Genomic DNA, 23,943 nt, shown 5'->3' on the forward strand with positions numbered 1-23,943 from the left:
TTACCAACTTTTGTATGCAGCTGATGTTACCCCCTCTGCAAATCCCATCCCCTTTAGAGCAGATGGGAGGGACAATCATCCCTGATTTAGTAATTAATGACTTCTGGGTTCCTGTGCACCTCTGGGTGTCCAAGGCACCTCTGGGACAGGCTGGTTGACATTGAGAGGCAAGTGTCACCCTGCTACTGATCCACTTTCCCATCTTCCCAAATCCCAGTTCTTGGCCAGTGCTTAGATGGGAATTAGGGGTGCAGAATGCTCACATGCTCCCCAGTTGCTTAATTAAGAAAGCTTTAGGATGTCTCTTTCCCCTCTGAGGGAAAAAGTGTCAGGCAGCCATGGGAAGATGCAATTCCTGGGCAAATCCCTGCAGGCAGAGTGCACACACCTTTTGCATGGCTGGGCTGGGTTTTGGGGCTTTTATCAGAGCACACGTGGGTGCTCTGTTTCCCAGTCAGTGGCAGATTTATTCCTGTGGGTGCCTTTAAGCCCTGAACTGGAGCATCTCTGCAGCAATGCAATAGATTGGTTCCTTGCCACCCAATTTCCAGAGGTTTGAGAGGGATTTGAACTCTATCCCAAATTTTTCTGCTTTAATGCTTGGAAAATGTATTTAAAGGAGGCATATACTCAAAATGCTGCTCTGCAGAAATGTCTCTTTCATCATGTTCCCATTAACCTTAGAATGCTTTTAAGCATTTTTCGTCCATGGGAATGAGACTGGGGAATATTTCCAGCTACTCAGAAATTTTTTATTTCAACTCACGGGAATTGGTCAAGCTCAAAACATCAAGCAGAAACCAAACCTGACTGGTTTTTTTGTCTTTCAAAAAGCCCCTCTGCCCCATTGTTACAGCTCTGCATTCAGAGCCCTATTTCTGAATACAAAGTAGGGGTTTTGTGAAGGTCACCAGCATTTCTAGTGCCAGCATGGTGCAGAGTCTCACTGCTGCATTAGAAAGGCAGGTTTGTGCTTACCACATTGCTTCACAACTTGATAGAAAAGTCATTTTTAGAAAGCAGTTTGGTATTTCAAGCATCTGGCTTCCAGTGGAAAAATGGTGCCATGTCCCAGGTGACTTGTGCCTTCAGAGCTGGGTAAATGCCACCACAGGGTTCTGGCTTTCTTCTGAAAACAACCAACGGGTGTGCTGAGGTTTTCTCTCCTTTTTTCCCTGTCTTTGTTCTTACAGCTGCTGTTCAGGGTAACTGGAGGTGAGGCCAAGGGGAAGGTTGGGTGTTCCTGGTGTAGCTCAGGCTGTAAGGGTACCAGAAGGGTCCTGATGGGGCTTCTCCACAGACTTTGGTTGTTCTGCATGTTAAAGATTTCTTCCAGAGAATTTCCAGTAAATGGACACACAATGTTCAAGCAGCCTGTGGCTGCAGGGGATGTGAAGAGGCAGATTTTGGAGGGGTGGTGAAAGCATGATGCCCAAGGTGGGTACTTAAATGTGTTTTTCTGAGTTAGTTTTAGAAGAAATGGAAGTGAGGGTGAGGGATTTCACATTGTGGAACTGTTGGGCTGCCTGACACAGGGTCTGTCCTCCCCCTGCTGTCACACAGGAGAGAGCAGCTCCTTCCACAGGCACTTTGCTGAGGGCCAGCTCACTCCATGGGGACTGACAGCTGTGGGGAGCCTGTGACACATCCCATGGGGTTATACCCACAAAATCCTTCTGTGTTTCAGTGGGATGTGTGAAAAGTTCAAGCCAAGAAGAGACATTTCCATCCTTAAGTTGTGAAGCTGTCCAAATTACAGACAGCCATATTTCCAGATGAGTAAAATTCCAGAGAAACCATAACGGATTTGACACATCTCCAGTGCTGATGGCAGAGGTGCTGACTCCCCCTTTAATTCCTTCCCCTAACAGACAGGGTCCCTGAACCTGGACCACTTCACTGACATGTGCAGTGCTTGTTTCTCTCTCACTGTGTGTCTGCTTGGCTTTGCCTTCCTCCCCTGACTCTAACTCCCAGCTCCTTTCCTGCGGGAAAGATTAGGGAGGATAGGAAGTCGTCTGTGCAAAAAGCATCCCTGGCCAAAATAAATACAGGTCACAAGATTAGGCTTCATCAGAACTTTAAGCCCGGCCCAAGCTAAACAAATGAGCTGTCATGCCTTGGTAAAAGCTCCAGTATGAGTGAGCTGGCATGACTGCAAAAACGGTAAAGCAGTTAATAGGTTTTGCAATATGGAAGCTTAAAGTTGTGTTTTCAGTGCTGCATTCCTGACAGTCAAGACTTGCACTGAACTTCAAATGTCATTAATTTTGTGTGCTGGCCTTGCTTGCTACTATGCAAACACCCTTCCCAAAGCACAGCAATAGCAACAAAGCAGCACCATGGGGCTTGTCCACCCCAGAGAGCCCTCACAGTGCAGAGGAACAAACACAGGATGGTGAAAAACACCCTGATTTCAGCAGCTTGGCAGCTCTTGTCTGTTGACACTCTGAGACTGAATCTTTGAATGAATTACAGATCCTGTTTTTTTTTAAAAAAACCAAAATTCTAGCTGTTCAAATACCTAACTTTTGATGTCCAAATATCTACATAAAAATACCACCAGAGCCATGGACACCAGGTGCAGTGCACAGCCATTAGGTGGTTGTTCATGAAAAATGGTAACTGAACCAGTAAGTAGGTGAACTCTCCCAAGTTTCCCTTTAAAGAGGGTAATTTGCACCAAGAGAGGACTGTGAATATTTTCTCTTGCAATGAGCAGAGTCCATGAGCACAGGACTCAGGCATTGTCCTCTGGCTCTGGCCCTGCCCTGTTATTCATCTCTGGAGCTGTAAATCCCCCCAAGCACTCTGATTCCCACACCTGCACAGTGGGCATGGCAGTGGCAGGACAGCCACTGTGCTGGAAACAGCCTTGCTGCTGCAAACCACAGAGAGGCTGCAGCAATCCACAGAGCTCTGGTATCTTCAACAATTACTGGTCTTAAACATTATAAAGGAAAAAAACCAAACCAGCAAGCATTAAAAGTCTTTATGGAACAAAAGCCAGGCTTTTAATAATGTTTTAATGTACTTGACAAAGCTTTGGTTCAGAGCTAAGGCCGGCCTCTTGCAAGTGTGCAAGGGTTGAGACAATTGAAAAACCAAAATACTTCTCCCAATAGAGACCTTGCAGCTTATCAGGTAACTGCAGACTGTATTTTGGCCACTTTTAACTGGGCATTAAAAGTCTTTTTGACACTTTCTTTATTCCCCTACAATAGACTCTAACAGCCCCTCAGAGGCCTTCTACAGCCCGATGTGTAAAATGTAATGGGGATTGGTTTAAAGAGTGGAATTTGACCTGAGAGAGATGTGAGTATTCAGGGACTACTTAGTCCTCAGTAGCACTTGGGGGCTTTTTAGTTTGTGGGGCACTTTATTACTCATGAGTGCTCAGGGACACTCCTTTGCTGTCTGGTGGCTTTCTCTGCTCAAGCATTGCTGTGCTGGTGCAGAGCAGATTGAGCCTTCCTTCTCCTCCTCTTCCTCCTCCTGTCCATGGAGGGAGCAGCTGGGGCTGCTCAGGGACACTGAGGTGTCCTCGAGGGTGTTTGCCAGTAGAAAAGGACCTAAGCTAGTTAGTTGGCCACAAACTTGAAACCTGTGGATGCAGGGGAATGTCTGGTGTTCACACAACTGTAAATATATGGATAAGAGGCCAAAGCAGGCTCCCAGGGCAGCTGCTCGTGCTGGTGGGGCTGTGCACAATTCCAGTGCAAAACCACTCATCACTGTAGTAAAGGGAGGTAATCATTTCAGCCTTGTCCTTCTGCTTTTCCTCATCCTCCTGGCTGTGTCCCCAAGCCCTACACCAGCCCCTGCCAAAGCAGAGGGGGATGCCCTGGTGCTGGCACATTCTGCTATTTCCTGTTTCTGTGAAACAAGCTTGGGTGAAAGTGCCAAAACTCTTGCCCTGCCCTGAGCTGCCACTCTTCTGCTTTCCAGTCTTGGCCAGCTGTGGAGATGTGATCATTCCTCGTTCGTGGCCACAGCCATCCTCCCAGGCAGGGCTGCATGCTGGAGGGAATGAGGTGGGCTCAGAGACAGTGCTAGTCTTTCTCACTTTTACTTTTCCCCTTAGCTTAAATTATTCCCAGACGTGTGAACTCAGCAAACAAGGATCAAGTTTTCTCCACAAGGCAAGGTTTAGTCCAGGGCTGGAATAGTGCCTGAGCTTCCCAGTGGTCAGGAAAAAGCTTGCAGGGAGCAGATGAGCAATTCCTTTTGTATTTTCCATCCATCAGGAAAAGCTGCATCTGAAAAAATAGCTGAACTGGAAAATAAAACTAGACAAGTCTGAACAAATATGGAAACCATCCCTGCCTGGTATTGGAAAAGTCTCAAATGCTGGAAAGGAGAGAAGCAGAGAGAGGGGATGGATAAGTTTTGGCCTCTGTTAGGAATATGGAAGGAATTATTTCATTCTTTTTCCCCATCTATTTGTTCTCTATATGGCACTCTGTGTGGTTAACCCTCCATCTTTGTCATAAATATATGTGGCAGAGACAAGTTTTTTTCAGACATCCCAACCAAAACATCTGTTTTGCATCTGTGGTTTTGCATATGTAAATATTATTACTAATAGTAGCAAAAGCCATCATAATGGCAGCAGGAATAGAAACACTATTAATAGTCACAGTGCTGACATTTTATTTGTGTTGCTGCAGGAGGTCACGTCGTGCACCAGCACTCAGCTGTGAGTTTGAGTGAGAACAAAAGGGTGGCTGTGACCCCTGGGAGCTGTGAGCGAGCTGGGACACTGCCACAGGGGTGGTGCCAGGATTGTCACTCTGGGGCCATGGCACCTGACCCTGACCATTTCCCCCAGACCCCTGCACAGGACCTTTACAAGCAGAAATGGCTCCTTGGCACTATTGTCGCTGTGGCAAGGAGAGGAGGATTCCCAGTGGTGAGAGTGGCAGAAAAGTACCTGAAGAAAAATGGAAAACTTCTCAGGAAAGGCCCTGATGTGATTCCTGCTTATCTGGAAACAGAATTTGTCCTGGCAGGTGCAGGGGAAGAACCATGGTCTTGGTGCTGCTCCTGCTGCACCTGAGGTCTCACCCCAGCTCAGCCAAAGGTATCTTGTCTCCCTCCCTACAGACATCAGGCTCTTCTGGGTGGGTGACCTGTCAGAGCAGCCCATCCTGCAAACCATCAGCAGCTGGGTGGAGACCTCATCTTTGTGTCTCTGCTTTACTGTGTGATTAAAAGTGACAGCAACTCTCCTTCTTCCCTCTTCTTATTGAATTAGTAGACATCAGGGCTGGGGGAGCTGGGACCAAGAGCAGCAGGAAGATGCCAGATGGAACAGGAGGAACAAGGGCAGAGGCCACAGACACCACACCTGGAGAGCTTGGAGGTGCTGGAGCTGGCAGCAGCACTTCAGAGAGGAGAACTGCAATAAAAGGAGGAAGTACCTACCACGGTTTAGGCTTTGTCTGATCCACTTGGTGCCTGGAGACAAACAAGCCAACAAAACACAACACACCCATCTCCTTCCAGGTTTTCCCTGGGCTGAACTGGTATCTTTGTTCCTATAGGAGGAATGTTTTTTGTTCGGCTCTGGTCGTTTTGCTGGATCTGTAGTGCATTAAACAGCCCATCTTCTGGTTTGTATTTTTTCCAGTTATCATGTTTCATGTATTCTGGCTCCTCTCAGCCAGCTCTGTATCCCCCCGAGCAGAGACTAAGCAGGATCCAGTCCTTGAGCTTGCTGCACAGGCACAAAAGGGATATGGACTCACATCCCACATTTCTCTGCTGAGTTGTGGGAATATTTGCAGCAGGGACTCACACCTTGCTCTGCTTTCAGGCTATCACCTCGATCACGTTACCACAGCTGGACACTGCAGCTCAGGAATGGTACACGCTGCCACCGACACTTCACCTCTCCACAAGCTGGCTCCTGAAGTCAGGCTGGACCAGCCAAGGTTTGCACTTGTTTTTCACATCATTCAGAGCTTGATGATGGCACACTAAGCAGCACGTGTGGCTTGTTGGTGCCACCTTCCCTGGGACACCAGGCTTTGCTTGTCCCTGCGCCCAGCCCCAATCCCGAACCCTTCCCTTCAGCCTTCCTGCTGATCTTTCCCTGCCCACTTCGAGGAGCGAGCGGTGTGTGTGGGTGGGCTGGGCTCTCCCGGCCGGCAGTGATTATCCAGCAGCACCTCGGGGGGATGCAGGGAGCCGTGGCTGGTCCGTGCCGGGCTGGATGCGCGCCCGCCCCACGATGCGCACGCTGCACAGCTCGGGGCACAGCATCTGTCACCCAAACCTGCCTGCATGAAAGGCTGTCTGCACAACCAGGGCTAAAAGAAAGGCATGACAGCACAATTAGTGAGAGCAAATGAAAGGCTGTTTGAAGAGGAGGAGGGAGGAAAGGGGAGAGCTGCATAAATCCCTGGTGGGGTTTTGGGCTTGACATCAAAACCCCTTAACAGTGTATTACTTCAGCCCCCAATGTGGACAGATGTTGAGCTGTGGCTCAAAGGAAGTCAGAAATCTTTCCTTAGAAAAAATTTGGCTAGGAAACTAAAGAAAATATTGTGAAAGAAAAGGAAATAAAAGCCCACTAAAGAAGATTTATCACTGCCTCAAGCATTTCTGTATCCTCTAGTCTTATGAGGTCTCAGCCTCAGGGGAGAGCAGAAGAGAAACAGCCTGTTGCTATGTTAATGGGTCAAAATTTGGAGTGGGGACACATTTGTCCAGTTAGACGATGATGGAGGGAGCCAACTCACCCTGCTGAGCACTCCTCCCATCCATGCTGACCCCAGCCAGCCTTCAGGGGCCTCTGGCACCAGCCTGCAGTGTTCCCAGCACACCCAGCCCAGGTGCCCTTTGTGCTCACTCATTCCCATTTGTAAGAGTTTTATGGAGCCCTTTGTCAACAGCAAAATGTGTTCATTCCTGAAAAAGTTTAGTATCATCCACATACACGGAGATATTGCTGTCCATTCTCTTGCCAACACTGAAGGTGCTGGATAAAATCAAACCCAACAGAGATTCTTGGGCAATCTGGCTGCTGAATATCATTTATCTTCAAAAACTGCCTGTTAAACCCTGCACTTTGCTACCTACAAGACAGGACTTCAAGAGGTTTCAGTACATAAAAGAAACATTGCTTCAATCCCACGGCAATGTAAATGTTTTTTTTAAATAATTTTGACAAAATCTTTCATCTGTTGGGTCCTCCCTATCCACGTGAATACTTGACACATTCCTAGAGTCCCAGAATGCTGGCAAGGGAAGCTTTCCCTCTTTGCCGTCCATGTCTGCTGGTTCTTTCCCAGCTGCCCATGTGCTTGCTGCTGGTGCAGACCCCAGCAGGGACAGAGGTGACACTCACCCTGCAGCTCTCAGGGCTCCCTTCCAGAGCCTGGTTTGTAGCTGGGAGCAGCACCAGCAACCTGCCACCCCTCTGGTACAGCAGCCATTTGGAAAGTCACACTTGATCCAGTTCCTCTAATTTACTGGTAAGAGGTTCTTCCAAATACCTGCAGCAGTGGAGACCAACACTCAGCTGTGCCCAAGCTGTCTCATCGTGTCTTATCCTCCCTGGCACCCTGCTGCATCTTTGCATTGAGCAATGGCTCCACAGCCAGTTCCTTCTTTTTGATATAGTTAAATAAAGAATTTTAGAAGATACTTGCAAAATCTTTGCAAGATCTTCATGGTCTTTTTCAGATCTTTTCTGTCTGCTCTTTACTTGCCATGTTTTATGACTTTTCCTTTCCCCCTCATGTGGGAAACCTTTTCACTTTTAAAACACTGACCTTCTCCCTGTGATACCTCCTTAACCTTAGCAGTGAGTCAGACAGGGTGTTTTTTAGGACCTCTTAGTTCTTTTTGAGTTGTGGCACATGTTTTGCTTAGGCTTTAATAGAGCATTTTTTAATCGCCTCCAGACTGCTTGCAGGCTCCTTGCTTTCTGCCTGCTCCTTTTTGGTTTGTTGTTATTGACTAATCACCTTATTTTTTCATAGTTCCCTTTCTTGAAATTGTAGAGCCCCGGGCTGGATTTATTTGGTGTGCACTCTCCCACTACAGCATTAAAGGTTGTTTTGTGGTCACTAGCAGAGACCAGCTCTCCCACAAACACCTTGTGAAGCAGGTCCTGTGCACCGCTCCCCACCAAACCCAGAGCAGCCGCCCTCCTCGCACTTCCAGCCCTACTTGGTCCTGGAGGCCCTTTATTGTACCCAAACCCACTTTTTATTCCTTCCTCATGGATCACTGAGCTGACTAACTTCTCTAATCTCATTTTATATTTGCTGTTCATTACCTTTATCTTTATAAGGGCTCAGTAACACGGTACTGCCTCTACATGTTTTTTTTTAACTGGAATTTCCCAAATCAAGAAATCTTTATTGGTTCTGGGATTGTTATTCAGGATTGGAAAACCTGGCATTATCTTATATTTTAAGCTTCTGTTATAATGACAAAAGCACATCTAGGTTTTGTCTTTGGTTGCTTAATCATGTTCCTGTGAGTCTGCTGGTACCATACATGGCCAAATTCACTCCCTTACAGCTTTTCCATCTTGCAGTGCCACCTGCCCTGCTCTGCTGCCATGGAGCAGCCTGCCCTGTGCCACCAGCTGGTAGCTCCAGAGCTCTCTCCCTTCCCAGGAACATGCACCCCCCATGGCAAGGGCTGCAAGAGCAGAGCCAGGACCTTGCCCTGCAGCCCGGGGCTCTCCCACACCTGCTCTGTCTCTGGGGCCCTGCAGGCTGTGCAAGCACAGACCCCAAACCTGAGCAGTGTGTGACAAGCTGGGCACTCTCGCAGGTTCCTCCTCCTGGGGGGCTGAAGCTGCTGTGTTGGAAAGTGCACCGTGGCTTTTGTGTATAAAGTGGGAACGACAGTCCTTTACCCCGGGCTCATTGACCCCCCTTACCATGAGCTCACAGCTCTCTGTATTGTCACCCCAGCACCTGGCACTGTCCCTAGCCCTGCTGCTGGCCCCAGGGCTGATTTGGGTCTCCTCCCAGCACAACCAGCCCTGCTCGCTGTCCCTGACCCGGCTCCCAGGACACTCCAGCATCCCCATCCTGTGTCCTTACCCTGTCCCCAGCACAGCCCAGAGGGGCTCACCCCTGCAGGGTATCCCGAATCCTTCCTGCCCGGCCCATCAGGGCACAGCGGGGAGCCAGGGAAGGGGCTCTGGGGGTTCGGGGGTTCGGGTTTTGGGGTTCGGGTTTTGGGGGTTCGGGTTTTGGGGTTCGGGTTTTGGGGGTTCGGGTTTTGGGGCTGCGGGGCTCGGACCGCAGGGCTCCGAACGGGCGGTGCCGGCCGCCCACTGGCGGCAGGTCCGGCTCGCTGCACCCTCCCCAGCCCATCCCGGAGCTCCCGAGACCTGGAAAATAACACACCTTGCTCACAAACAACCTCAAGGATGGAGAAATTGTCAGCAAAACCCGTGCTTTAATTCCGCGTATAAAACCAACAATCTCTTCAATGACAGGAGACACAAGTGATGAAAAATTAAAATATATCCAAGGAAGGATGTATTCCCTGCCTGGGAACAGTGATTCTCCAAGGACCCAAAGGACATGCTGTTGGTGTGCTCCCAGATCTAAAGCACTGCAGGGAGAACTGTCACTGTCCAGAGATCAGAACTGTCCCTGCCCAGAGATCAGAACTGTCACTGGTCAGAGATCAGAACTGTCACTGTCCAGAGATCAGAACTGTCACTGGCCAGAGATCAGAACTGTCACTGCCCAGAGATCAGAACTGTCACTGCTCAGAGACCAGAACTGTTCCTGCCCAGAGATCAGAACTGTCACTGCCCAGAGATCAGAATTGCCACTGCCCAGAGATCAGAACTGTCACTGACCAGAGATCAGAACTGCCACTGGCCAGAGATCAGAACTGTCACTGCCCAGAGATCAGAACTGTCACTGCTCAGAGATCGGAACTGTCACTGACCAGAGATCAGAACTGCCACTGGCCAGAGATCAGAACTGTCACTGGCCAGAGATCAGAACTGTCACTGGTCACAGATCAGAACTGTCACTGACCAGAGACCAGAACTGTCCCTGCCCAGAGGTCACCAGAGAAGTGTCCTGATGGCCCAGCCTGCTCCTCTGTTGGTGGAACTCCTCACATACAAAGCTGTTTTGTTACATATATATATACACACGATGTATATGTGTTACATACAGACACACACGATGCTGGGGCAGCTGGCTGGTTTCATGTGCTGCTGGAGTGCTCCACTCTCTGGTACTGTGCTTGTTTGCAGCTCGCTCCTCTTCCACGTCTCTGCTTGAAGACATTTCCTTCCCACACCCTGCTGGGCAGCAGTGAAGGTCAGGAGCAGCCAGGGAGCCAAGCAGGGGCTCACAGTAGCCACCCCTCCTGCCCCCCAGGGCTGTGTGCTCCCTCCCCTTGGCAGCACAATCTCTCCTGCTCCAACAGTGCTTGCCCTGCCACCTCCATCACAACCAAGATGACAAAACACATTTTGATCTTCCTTAGCCCATTACAAGCTTTGTGTGAAAATTACCAGGGCAGCCCATGCTCCAGATGTCTGTCTCAGAGGAGAAGGATCAGCCTGGGATTATTCTAAGGTGAAAGGACAGGACATCATCCCCTCCTGCCTCTTCCCAGTCCTAACTGTCCTGTCCCATGTTGTGGTCCTGGTCTCCTCTCCTCAACCATGACTCCTGGTTTTTAGCCCATTTTTCTTAAGTGTCACTACTGCCCTCCAGCAGCACGGCTGCAAGGCTCAGGGCAGTGACCTGCTGATAAAGGCACTGCAGCTCTCCCACAGCCCTGCCACAAACCTGACATTTTCTATTTTCTCAGCAGCACTGGCCAAACTTCAGCCCAGTGGCACAGCCCTCAGGGCTGGCAGTGGGAAGCCCCCAAAGCCAGCCCTCCTGCTGGGACAGCAGCACACCTACCGTTTCCTGGAGAACTGCTGGTCTATCTCCTCCAGGGACTGTCCCTTTGTTTCTGGCACAAAAATGTAAATGAATATAACAGCCATCACTCCCATCAGCCCATAGAGAAGAAACATCCAGGAGAATCCAATGGCATCTGCAAAGATCCAAGTGTGTGAATGTAGGAGGTGGGTCACACTGTGGAGTACAAAGGAAACTGGTTGCTCACTGTGAGGTGGTCATTGGTGGCTGACAGGGGCACTGTATTTTGTGAAGCCTTCAAGAGGGTTGGGAAACTCCTTATCTGTGGCAAAGGGAAAGGCTGGCTGGTGAATGCAGGCTTTGCCAGCACCAGGGGGAAGAAGGCACAGAGCTCCAGGGCCAGCAGTGCCTGCTGAGAAATGTTGTAAAGCTGCCGGTATGGAAGCTGCAGACTCTGTGTTTCCTGATACTGTGGTGCTACAGTGCAGCCCAGTGGGCAATGGGTGATTTTTATAAACCAGTCACAGAGAGGCTCTGACCAGAGCTGCCGGTGCTCCTGCTCTCAGGGGCAGTGGGATCACACCCATTCCAGCCTCAAATCCTCAGGGTTCAAAATGCCACTTAATCTCCAAATGGCTCGTGGTGGCCACCTTCCCTGACCAGCTGTGGGCAGTGGAGGGAGGGGAAGGGGCTACTTACCAATGAGGTCCAGGAAGGAGAGGCTGATCAGTAAATTAGCAGCCCAGTTAAAGCTGTTACAGAAGGCAAAGGCTCTTCCTCTTATCCCAGCAGGGTAAATCTCACTCAGGACCAGCCAGGTCACTGCACAGATTAGAGAGATCACAAAGACAGTGTGGAGTTAAGCAATTTGTTTGGCAAATGGGCAAGGGAGATTTCAGCAGGGGGTTTAAACTCTGCCTTCACCCAGCAGCCGCTGCTGGTGGTGTCAAACACTCATCGATCTCAGAGACAGATCACAGCAGAACACTTCAAACCCCCTGTGTTCAACGCTTCATGGAGGAATGAAATAGCAATAAACAGGCCCAGGGAGTAAAGAAGAAAGCAGGGTAGCTGGTCATTCCTTTCACAGGAGATGAAGAGATCTGACAGGCCTGCCGTCAGGTCATGCTCTTTGTAAAGAAATGAGAAAAGGTAGAATTAGGGAGACAACATTGCATTTGGACTAAAATCAGAGTTAAAGCAATATATATCTTTAAGTCTCTCTCATCCTGGGGTTATTTTGCTTGAAATAAATTGCAGGGTGGCTATCAAACCCATGAGACTTGTTCATTTAACATTCTTTTCTTGAGTTAAATGCTATTTTTTCACACCTAGGCATTTAAATGCCAGAAAACAGTAGAAATTAAATGTAAACAAGAACTAATCTTTATTCTCATCTGATAAAAAATAAATAGTAATAAATAGAATAAAAAACCCCAACTGATATTGAGAAACTTCAAAAGAGGTTCAACTTCTAGTTCTGCACTGACTTTCATAACCACACAGTGCCTCTGTCCACAGCCCTGTCTCTTCCTCCTCACCAGGGTGACAGGAAGATTATGTGCTTGCAGGGTTTGTAGAATGCTCTGATTTTCCATTGAACTTCAGAGAAAAAAACAGCTTTACAAGGGTAGTAAATAGCATGGAAGAGAAAGTTACTGTAGTGCTGTAGCTGACAGAGCTGCAATGCTAGAAAATGATTCAGGGCCAGGAGGGGACATATTTCCAGACCCCAGACACTGAGCTGCTCAGCACAGCAGATCCATAAGGAATGGTTCGAGCAGGCAGCTTGCAGATCAGCCCTAGTTTTATTCTCTGGGTTAGTGCAAGGATAAACACCACACTTACTTGGCCCAAATCCAACTGAGAAGGCACTCACAAAAGCCATCATGCTCAGCAGTGTGATCCAATTTAAGACCGTATGTTGTGCCCGGGGAGCAGCACTGAGAGGAGGGCCTGTGCTTCCCAGTGTTCCTTTCCTGGACTCACCTACCAAGTCCCTTTTCTGAGAGAGGGAAGAATTAGGAACAACCTCTTTGCTTTGAGTGCTGGCAAAAACCTTCGTAAGGCTCCTTGTGGCAGCCAGACCAGGGCCTGCCTGACCTCTGGCAGCCCCTGACTCCGGTGGGAGAGGTGACACAGCAGACTGGGGGAGCAGAGGTGACACAGCAGACTGGGGGAGCAGAGGTGACACAGCAGACTGGGGGAGCAGAGGTGCCAGGGGGTGCTGGCTGAGGCCGTGGGATGTGTTGGGGCCTGCGGCTCCTTTGCAGTCCCTGGCCATGGCCAGCGGAGCCGTGCGGCTGGAGAGGCCGATGGTGGTGACAGAGATGGCCATCACCACACAGCCAGCCATGAGCAGCACTCTCCTGCCTGCCTTGTCTGCCAAGGCCATGGCCACCAGCGTGGCCACCACCTTTATTGCTCCCAGCCCGACCGAGGCCAGGATGGCTGAGGAGTTGCTCTGGAACCCCACAGAGTGGAAGATTTTGGAGGCATAGCCCAGCACGTTGGGCTGCCCAGTGAACTGCTGGAAGAGCACCAGTCCCAGGCCCACCAGAGTCCGCCTTCTCATGTTGTCTCTGCTCCTGAAAAGATCAAGGAATGAGTAATGCTTCTCCTGATAGGGCTCTCGCTTTGCTGCTGCTCTGTCCTCTGTGTCCTGCAGAGGGATGAGGCCCTTCTGGCAGTCCGAGTCCCACGAGCTTAATTTAACAGGGTTCACTGGGAGGAAGAGGATGCTGAGGAACTGCATGGCTGTGGGGGCAATGGCCAGTCCAAACATGTACCTCCACCCCTCATCCACGTCTGCAAAGATGTAATTCAGGGCGTAGGAGAGCAGGATGCCCACGGTGATTCCCGCTTCGTAGAGAGACACCAGCAGCCCTCGCTGGTGAGCAGCCACCATTTCTGAGACGTAGATGCAGCAGGCCATGGACGAGACAGAGATGGCAAAGCCCACGGTCATGCGCCCAATGACCAGCACCGTGAATGACCTGGCCAGGGTGAGGATGAGGCTGCCCACCAAGAGGACCAAGTTGCTGACCAGGATTGCTCTCCTCCGGCCGTGGCGGTCGATGAGGATCCCCCCAGCCAGCGAGGCGAGGAGCGCTCCAATCAGGACAGCGCTCACCACAACCTCCTGCTCGAAGCAGTTGAGCTGGAAATCTGTCTGCAGCTGCAGCAGTGCTCCAGAGATTATCCCCAGCTCGTATCCAAAGATCAGCCCACCCAGGAGAGACACTGTCGCAGACAGGAGGAGGACCATCAGTGCACGACCTGGAAAACAAGCAAGCAGAGCTAGGTTCAGTTTTGTGATGCTCTAAGACAAGCAGAGCTAGGTTCAGTTTTGTGATGCTCTAAGACAAGCAGTGTTAGGTTCAGTTTTGTGATGCTGTAAGACAAGCAGAGCTAGGTTCAGTTTTGTGATGCTCTAAGACAAGCAGAGCTAGGTTCAGTTTTGTGAGGCTCTAAGACAAACTGTGCTAGGTTCAGTTTTGTGATGCTGTAAGACAAGCTGTGCTAGGTTCAGTTTTGTGATGCTCTAAGACAAGCTGTCAGCATGCACAGGGTGGGAAAAGCTCTCCCAAGAAACCCACAGCTTTCCATCTACAAAGTCATGATGTGGAATTTCCCCATAGGTCACTAGGCATTTGCAGACAGTCACACAATCCACCAGACTTCCACTAACTCCAGGGGTACTCATTTGGGGTGCAGAACTTTGAAATCATGACTTAAAAACAGACTTGTTTTTCAGTGCAGGGCAGTGACTTGTAGTGCCTGGAGTTGTACAGTGGGATTCTTTGTGGTATCTCTTGATTGTAATTACAAAATTTGTCCTGGGCAGGAAGTGCAGCTTCTGCTTTTTGGTTTTGAACTGTTCTGCATTATCATTTTCACATTTCAGTGCATGTGGTACCACCAGCTCTCCCTGCAGATTTTGCATTCTCACTCCCTATCTTGGCATTAAAAGCCCTGCTCACAAAAGTTTATTTTTCCTTTTTTTTCTCCTTTAGTTAACCTTGTACTCTCAGCATGACTTTGTGGGGTGGCCCTGATTTCTTCATCTCTCCTCCTGCAGCCCATAGCTCCGAGGATCTCCAAATCAATCACAGTCTCCTCAGGCTGGTCCAGGACCAAGGACAAGCTTCACTGTGAACTTAAAAGTTTACTATTGCCACTCTCAAACACAAGAAATGACTCTTTGACCTTGTCCTTCCCACAGGGCAGAGTGTGCCAGCTTCCCAAGTATGTAAGTTTAGCTAAAGTAAGACAAAAATGGCAGCAAAAGCAACTCAGACCAACCCACCCCAAACAACCAAAACCAAGATGCTGGCTGCACATGGGGAGGGGATGAAAGGGTGTGAACCATGTCACACCTGCAGGGATTGCACTGGGGCAAGAGCCCAGTGTTCCCAGTTCCTCTGGTAACACAAGTGACAGTGACCTCTCCTCCAATTACCCTTCTGAAGCATAGACAAAGTGCATTAGTTTTGGGGTTTGTGCTGTTTTGCAGCACGTAATACTATCTTCATTCTTTTGTTTAATTACAAATATTTACAATTTTGATAGACTGTATGTGGAAAAAATGTGGGCACAACCAGCAGTTTCCACCGTGGAAACTTTTCTCACCCTGTCAAAGGACTTTTTTCCTGTCACAAGCTGTGTTTAATGGGAAGTCTCTGCTTGGCCTTTAATTACAGCTGTCAATAAAGGCTATTTCTCAGTGATGGCTGTATATAAATACAATTATTTTTATTTATTCTGCAGTCCTCTCTGTTTCACTGGTGTTACTTATGCCATCCCAGCTATGCCAGTCCCTCCCACCACACTCTGTGTGCCCATCTGTGCTGCTTTTAGCACTGTACATTTTATGCAGATAATTAGAAAAAATATCTGCTGAGAACACAACGCCTAAGTGGCCATCCCATTAGCTTCAAGCCACGAATTCTATTAGACCCAGACAGCCCCACTATAAACACCAAGGCTGATTTCATCAGGTTTTGCTGCATTTCTTATTAACTTAATAAGCAGTCATGGCTTAGGAACTTTGAAATCCAGTTTGTGTATCAGTATTCTGAGGCAGCTGGGGAATTTGAGGACTCTTCGGATCGGCACCTGAGGACAGAAGGAGCAGGAGCTGCGCCACGCCATCCCCTCCTGCAGCAGGGCGGGGGGGACAGGGCAGTGACCCTGCGGGCCGGGCTGGGCTGGCCCGGGCTCTGCTCACACCAACGCCAGCCCAGGGGCAATTCCAGCAATGCCCTGTGGCAATTCCAGCAATGCCCAGTGGCAATTCCAGCAATGCCCAGTGGCAATTTCAGCGATCCCCAGGGGCAATTCCAGCAATGCCCTGTGGCAATTCCAGCAATCCCCAGTGGCAATTCCAGCAATGCCCTGTGGCAATTCCAGCGATCCCCAGTGGCAATTCCAGCAATGCCCAGTGGCAATTCCAGCGATCCCCAGCGCCCAGCAAGCCCGGCTCCCTCCGCACCCCCCGAACCCCGCTCGGACAGCGCCGGCACCGAGCCACAGGAAATTCCTCGGCTCCCTACGCGCTGCTGGGACCGCTAAAAAAAGAACAGAAAGAAAGGAAGAGGCGGGGGGAATACACCCTCCAGCCTTCAGGAAAAGTTACAAACTTTTTTTTTTTTTTCCTGGTAAACTTCTCCCCGTGCCCCGCTCCCCCGCGGGCTCGCCCCCCGCCCGTGCCGCACTCACCCATGGCGGGGCCGAGCCCCGGCGCGGAGCGCGGCGGGCGGAGCGGAGCGGGGCGGAGCGGGGGCCGCGGACACGTCGCTGCTGCCCTGCCCTGCCCTGCCCCCGGCCGGGCAGCTGGGGCCTGTAGTCGCCCTGCCCGCCCCTCTCGGGGGCGGGGGGCTCGGGTTGGGGGGGCTGCACCGCCCCGGGAGCGATGGCGAGCTGGATCCCGGGGGATCCCACGGGTGAGCCCGGCGGAACCGGGACCGGGACACTTTGCGAGGTACGTGGCGAGCCGGTGCAGGAGCGAGGTGGTGGAATTTCAGCTCTGTCCCCAGCCTGTCTTACTTGAACAACAGAAATTTCTTACTGCCTGCAGGGCTGCTGTTGTGCAGGGCTTACATCTCTGGACGAGAAAGCCTCCAGAAAGTTGCAACAAAGACAGATTATTCATGTTTTAGGTAGCTCGGCTGGAAAGCCACGGAAACCTGCTAAGAAAGGGGTGGCCACTTGAAAGCTGAAAACAGAAAGAGCAGCAGGGGAGGTTTAGGTTGGATATGAGGAAAAGGTTTTTCACACAGAGTAACTGGGCACTGAACAGCCTCCCCAGGGCAGTGATCACAGCACCAAGCCTGACAAAGTTCATAAAGTGTTTGGACAATGCTCTGAAGCACATGATGGGGTTGTTGGGGTGTCCTCTGCAGGGCCAGGAGTTGGACTCCATGATCCTGGTGGCCCCCTTCCATGTCAGCATATTGTTTGAGTCTGTGATTCTGTGATTCTGTGTCTGTTTGCCCTCTTTCATGGCTGAAAGAATCAGTCTCTCAAGCTTATCTCCTGCTGCATCAGACAAAACATTCAGTATTCAACTTCCTTTGCAATTAACATTCTTTTTCTGCTGAGTGGAACAGGAACCTTCCTGCTGTCCTGCATAAAAGACACTGGGACTTGCCCTTGGATGCAGGATTATTTTCTGAGGCTAATTTCACATGTCCCAAAGTTCAGCTTGTTAAACAAGGATTATACAAACCGTGATACGCCTCGAGGTGCTTTCAAACCCTTTAACACCGTATGCGAACATCGCCCCTTGGTGCTGTCGGTGTGAATGGCAGCTGCTGGGTGAGTTGTGCTGTGCTGAAGTCCAGGACATGTTCAGGAGTTTGTGTGACCCTGCTGGCGTGGGGAACAGCGAGGAGGATGTGGTGTCACTGGTGGGAAGACAGGCACAGCCTCCCCAGAGCCTTGAGGCACTGCCACTGCAGAGTAAGGGCAGATGAGCACAAACCTGCTTTGTGAGCTGGCATATGACTGCAGGCTTTCATTAAAAACCTCTATTGAGTTTTAACATTTAGTATGTTATAATCACACCAGCTCTAGAACAGCACTCTGCAGAGCCTATGCTGGTAAAGCTTTTTGCCCCAGTACAGAATTGAACTGGGGAAGGTCTGAATCAGTGACCATTGTGCCTCTGACATAGGCAAAAATTAACGGGTTGGATGAAGGACAAAGAACATGTGACTGTGTGATTTTTTTAAAGAGCCTTTTCAGTCACCCCTCGTGTTAGCTTAATAGGGAATTTAAGAGAAGTATTTTAAAACTATTATTTTTCCGAGTATGGGGATACAACTCATGCGTCTGCTCTATAGAGCAGTGGTACCAACTCATTTTATTCCAACTCCTAGTTTAGGGATGCTTGAGATGGGCCATATTGGATCATATATATCCTTTCAGCAGTTGATTAAATGTTTTGGTTTTGTTTCTTATCAAAATCACAGAGAATATGAAAAGAGTGTCAAATCATGTACCTGGTTTATAGATTAAATAAAAGCTTCCCGTTCATATGCTCTAATTTTAGTGGGAATACAGGATATGAAAACACCTTTTCTAAAAGCTTGTATCTGATACAGCCTGACGGCTGCAACAGGGATCACACACTTGGTGAAGAATGGTTTCAAACACCAGACAACAGAAACTCATGGTGTTCATAGGAAGAGCTTTTCAATAGCATTTGCATTTCATATTAGAGCAGTTTAAACGGCTAAATCACCACCAGCTCTTGTGATATGCAGAGGGAGAAATTACTCCAATTGTCTCTCTTTCCCAAGACCCACACAAGACCAGTTCATGGCAGACAGCAAACACTCCCTCTCCGTGTCCAGGCTGATGTTCCACATTTGGGGAGAAAGGGGGATGCAGGGGATGCAGTGTGATCTTGCCCATTATCTCTGACCCCCAGAGCTGAAGCCACCCGGGGTGAGCTGTGTTAGGAACTGGAGGAGATGTTTCCCATGAATTGTTCCCCACCATGCCAGGCAGAGGGAACCTAAAGTACTCATCAGCCTCAGGGCAAACTCACTCTTGGCTACATGATCTCCAATTTGCCTGAACAATTCCTTCCTTCTGCAATTATTTCAGTGTGAGAAGTAAGAAATTATATTTTTCTCAATGGTCACTCAACATTTCCTTTTCTGCCACCTGAACATTTTCTGGAGGCTTCTTGGTCTCCGGCAGGGCAAGAAATATTATTAGCACTGCCAACAACGAGGTGAGGTCTTGGGGAGCACAGGAGGAGCTTTATGGTGTGTTTACCAAAGGTGGCCAAAAAGATGACATCAGTATGTACAGAAATGCAGCTGTCACATCCACACTGAGGCTGAGAGTTATTGTCCTCTGGAAAAAAAGAGTGAAAACCTGCTGTGATGTCCAGCAGGGATAATTTGGGGGCGGAAAAAAAAAATCTTTATTTGCTGTCCTTTAAGCTTTTTTTGTAGCCAGTGGGTATTCTGGACTTGCTGAAAGCAGCCCCTTTGTCCCTCAGCTCCACGTGAGAAGGGCATTGGTTCCATAATGCTTCGTGCCTGCAGGCACGTTCCTGTCCTTGCTCCCTCCTGGGCTGCCTTCCCCTCCTCCTCTGCAGTCCGTGTGTCTTGGCAGTGCCACTTCCCCACGCGATCCTGATCTCGCTGCCGGGCTTGCGGGCGGGTTCGTGCCCCGCAGCCAAGGAGAACATCCCCAGGAATGTGCTCCTGGAGAGCTCCTGTGCTCGGGAACACAGCCTGCCTGCGATTACTGGAAATGTTACCCTCTACCTCTGAGCTGGAGCAGCTGGAAGAGGCTTTAAAATCACAAATTGAAATACAAATACAAGAGGGGAAAGAAGTCCATCGTGGAGAAAGGAAGACATGGTGTTCAGGAATCCTCATCACACCCTCAAGTATTTTATTTTATTATGATTGACCCTTAGGAAGGGGCTTGGGGCACCAAAGTGACCAAACTCCATTCAGTTACTGATGGAAGTGATGATCCCTGAGCAGGCAGAAGTGTCACAGCTGGCCAGGATGGAGCCAGCTCATCAGGCACCTGCATTTATTGCACGTTCATTTACATCCCAGAGAGGTTTCTCCTCCTGATGCCCGGCTGCACGTGTTTGTGTTTTCTGTTCTGATGTCCTAACCCAGGTGGGTTCCCTGGCAATGCTGCTCAGCAGTGTTGGTCCCACCAGGAATCTTGTTTCCTTGCACATTTTAGAGATGTCTCCAGCATGGCACCCTGCAATAACTCAAATTCATCCCTTTTCCCATCTGTCCAGCTCTGAGGATGGCAGCCTCCATCCCTAAACAAGCTGGGGCTGATGGGAGAGCTGCTTCCAGGGCTGTGTCCTGCCTGATGCCAAGGGATCTGTAGGACAGCAGGGATGAGCCCATGGGACCTGCCTTGCTTCCCATTAGCTTGCTTTGCTGTGCTGCAATTTTTAACTTAATTACACTGTTTGGGAAAGGAGAGTTTGTAAATGCTTGTCACCAGGAGCACAAAGTTACATAATGAAACCATTTACCAGTCTATGGCTTCAGAGCAGTTCTCTGGGGTGATTCAATATTCCAATAAAAATACTGGGTGATACCATAAATATTGTAAATGGCTCTAGTTAGTTTCCAAGGGCTATGTCAACTGTTTATTGCATTAAAAGAGAAAAGAATAAGTGAAATCACGGGGAAGATAAAATTTAAATAAATAAAATAAGGGGGAAAATAAAGCAAAAATATTTTCCTTCATATTTTGAAAGCTCTGGAGGAGATTTTTGGCCAGCATGAGAGAAAAGCATCACGTTTGCCAGAATAATGAACCGAAGGCTGTGTGTGTGCATGTGTGTGTATATGTGTGTCTGTGGGGGTATCTGTGCACAAATGCTCTGATAAAATCTGTTCACAACACCAAGATAACCTTTTGCTTTATTGGAGTGTTTGAGGCATTTGCAAATTCCAGCTACAGAGACCAGGAATTCACCCCATTCCCTGGGCAAGCTGTTGGGCTCCTGCAGCCCTGCCACAGCCAGGGCAGCTGCAGGAGGGTGCCATAGGTGGGCAGAATTGCAGAATGGATTATCTGTATCATTGAAAACTTGGGAAGGTTGTTTAAAAGTTGCCTCTGAAGCAACATAAATATTTGCTAGGCATGATCCCACCGTGCAATGATATGTAAGCTGTGTGGAATGTGTTAATAAAATATAAATGTTCTGAAAAGGAAACAAATGCTGTGGGTGAGAAAACAAAGACAAAATGGACTTGTGGCATCTCCAAAAGCAACAATTGAAAACATATTTACATGGACTGGGCTGAATTCCCTTGTATCTTCTGAGGAACATATTTGCAGCATGTGCACATCACTCAGTAGGGCAGTGGGTTTTTCGGGTAAAAACGCAAATACTGCTGCAATGAGGTTTATGAGGATAATGAGTTTATCCATCTCTTAATAAGATGGCAATGTGGGACCTGGCTGCGGGAGAGTCATCTGCCCCATGGCCCCACAGACGTGGGGCAGGAGCTTTGGTGGTGCCCATGGGGACCCGAGGTGACACCGTGCCCTGCTGCAGGCTGCTCATCCCCTGCAGCTTTCGGGAAATCCCTTCTCCTTCCCAGCCACCAGCCGGGCAGCTGCGGCGGGTCTGCACAAGGGGGCTTTTGGCACATGGAAGAACAAGAGGCGGTGTCGGACCGTGCTGGTGGTGCTGTCCCAGCCATGGAGCCCCGTGGGGATGCTGGGGGTGATGCCCTGGGTGATGCCCTGGAGGGGTTCCACGGTGATGCTGCGAAAACCTCGGGGGAGCCACTTGCCCCTTGGGGAAGAGGCGCAGCCAACATCTCCCTTGCAAGCCCTGGGGAGCTGCAGGTCTCGCTCTTGCACGGCAAAACCACGGGAGCGCGCGTGGGCTCGGGAACGCTCGGGAACGCTCGGGATCAAGTCCCACCATGCTGCAGTTAGCCAGGAACCCCCGGCAGGCAGGGCAGAGGCGGGCAGAGGGCAGCAGGATTCCCGGGGAAGCACAGGGACGGGTTTGGGAGGAGCAGCGCCGGGCACAGAGCGGTGCAGGGCGCGTTATAGCGAGGGCAGCGGAGCGGCACAGCCGGGCGGCGCCTCGGCTCTTCGTACGTTTCCGTCACTGCCAACCGAGCATTGCCGGGGATGGCCGGAGATTACCGAGCATTGCCGAACAGGCGCCCCGCGCATGCGCCGTGTGGGTCCCAGTGATGGCGGCGGCCCAGGCGCAGGCGGGCGGTGCGCGGTCGGTCACGGCCGGGGCCGCGGGCCCCGCGATGGTCGACGTGGGGCTCGTAGGCCCCTCCATGGGCGAGCGGGGGGCCGCGGGCCCCGCCGTGGACGGTCCCGAGGGCGAGGCGGCCGCCGCCACGGTGGCGGAGGAGCCGCCGGCGCCGCCGGCGCTGCCGGGGCTGCGGCTGGTGCAGCAGGGCGCCGAGGCGCACGTGTACCGCGGGCTCTTCCTCGGGCGGGCCGCGGTGGCGAAGCTCCGCGTCCCGAAGCGGTACCGGCACCCCGCGCTGGAGGAGCGGCTGAGCCGGCGGCGCTTGGCCCAGGAGGCGCGGTCGCTGCTGCGGTGCCGGCGGGCAGGTGGGCACGGAGGGGGGCCGGGGCTGCCCGGCAGGACGGACAGACAGACAGACAGACACACCCCGGGGCGGGCTGAGCGGGGAGGCCCCAGTAGGACACACGGACAGGCACCCCAAGGCGGTGTGAGCCCCATCAGCCCGGCTCTTCACATCGCTCAGAGCGGATCTCAGGCACTCGGATCCTTCCTGCGCCATCCTGAAGGGTGCGGGGGTGCTCCTGAGCCCGGGGCGACACGCTCTGCTCTCCCAGAGTGCTCCTAAAACTCGTCTTGCCCTCGGGGTGTCCCAGAGCGTGTTTTATCCTGGAGGCTCGCTGTTTGAGCTGCCAAGTCGTTGTAAGACTGCAGGGCAGAGCAGGTGGTTTGGAAGTGAGCGTTGGCCGGGCTGTTCCAAGGGGTGGATCATCAGTGCCTGGGTATGATCTCAACTGTCGTTTCTGCTTAAAGGCTTTCATGGGTTGTGTTTTGTTGGTAAAATAAAGCTGGGAATCATGTAAATTAACTGCTGGCATTTGATTTGTTCTTTTAAATAGGGATTCCAGCTCCAGCGGTCTACTTTGTGGATTATGTCACCAACTCCATCTATCTTGAAGATATTGTAGACTCAATTACTGTTCAGGATCATATTTATTCTGTACAAAAGAGTGGAGATGATACCAGTGGCCTCCATAAGTTGGCAGAGAAGATGGGTGAGCTGTTAGCAAGGATGCATGATGAGGATATTATCCATGGGGATCTCACAACTGCCAATCTCCTCCTGCGGCCGCCCATGGAGAAGCTGGACTTGGTGTTGATAGACTTCGGACTCAGTTTTATTTCTGGTCTTCCAGAGGATAAAGGAGTTGATTTGTATGTTCTGGAAAAAGCCTTCATTAGCACTCATCCAGATACTGAAACGATGTTCCAAGCTCTGCTAAAGACCTATGCAGCCACGTCTAAAAAATCTGGTCCTGTGATCAAAAAGCTGGATGAGGTTCGGCTAAGGGGAAGGAAGAGATCCATGATTGGGTAGAAGAGAGTGGGGTTAGGGATGGAGAAATAATAGGTTTTGCAAATGGGGTTATTTATATTTCTAGTTGGTTTTATTTCACAGATCGCTATTTTGATAACTGTGTCTGCAAATAAATAAACTTGAAAGAGTTTTAAGTGTCATCAAGTAACTGAAGTAATTGTGAGATCGAGGCACAGCCAAGAGAGAAACAATCAGAGGTCACTTCTGTCCTAAATGTTAAATATTTCTAATACAAAGTAGTTTACAGGGTCATTCTACTCATCTTTATGTGGTTAGAATCATTCAGAGCAATCTTTCTTGGCCTGTAGACCATAAATTTGTGGGAGGTTCTTACTTCAGGGATTACAAAGCAACATCTACAAAAGGCAGCTGGGAAAAACTGTTGTTTTTCTCAGAAGACTTTACAACAAAGGTTTTAAATCTGTTATAAACGACTCAACACATCCTGAAGA

The 23,943-nt window shown here is 50.2% G+C and overlaps 2 protein-coding genes across 2 annotated transcripts; one reads left to right on the plus strand and one right to left on the minus strand.

The window, feature by feature from the left end:
- Positions 1–9,415: 9,415 nt before the first annotated feature.
- Positions 9,416–16,635, minus strand: SLC2A10 (solute carrier family 2 member 10). The gene is made up of 5 exons (XM_033074960.1): positions 16,599–16,635; positions 12,726–14,156; positions 11,577–11,699; positions 10,917–11,052; positions 9,416–10,300 (listed from the first exon to the last, which is right to left on the minus strand). Exons 1-5 carry the CDS (start codon positions 16,600–16,602, stop codon positions 10,204–10,206), a joined length of 1,791 nt encoding a protein of 596 aa, XP_032930851.1. The 5' UTR covers positions 16,603–16,635; the 3' UTR covers positions 9,416–10,203.
- Positions 16,636–22,087: 5,452 nt separating this feature from the next.
- Positions 22,088–23,631, plus strand: TP53RK (TP53 regulating kinase). The gene is made up of 2 exons (XM_033074630.1): positions 22,088–22,481; positions 23,013–23,631. Exons 1-2 carry the CDS (start codon positions 22,103–22,105, stop codon positions 23,489–23,491), a joined length of 858 nt encoding a protein of 285 aa, XP_032930521.1. The 5' UTR covers positions 22,088–22,102; the 3' UTR covers positions 23,492–23,631.
- Positions 23,632–23,943: the final 312 nt, after the last annotated feature.

The sequence above is a fragment of the Catharus ustulatus genome, chromosome 17, assembly GCF_009819885.2.
Source record: "Catharus ustulatus isolate bCatUst1 chromosome 17, bCatUst1.pri.v2, whole genome shotgun sequence".
NCBI lineage: Eukaryota > Metazoa > Chordata > Aves > Passeriformes > Turdidae > Catharus > Catharus ustulatus.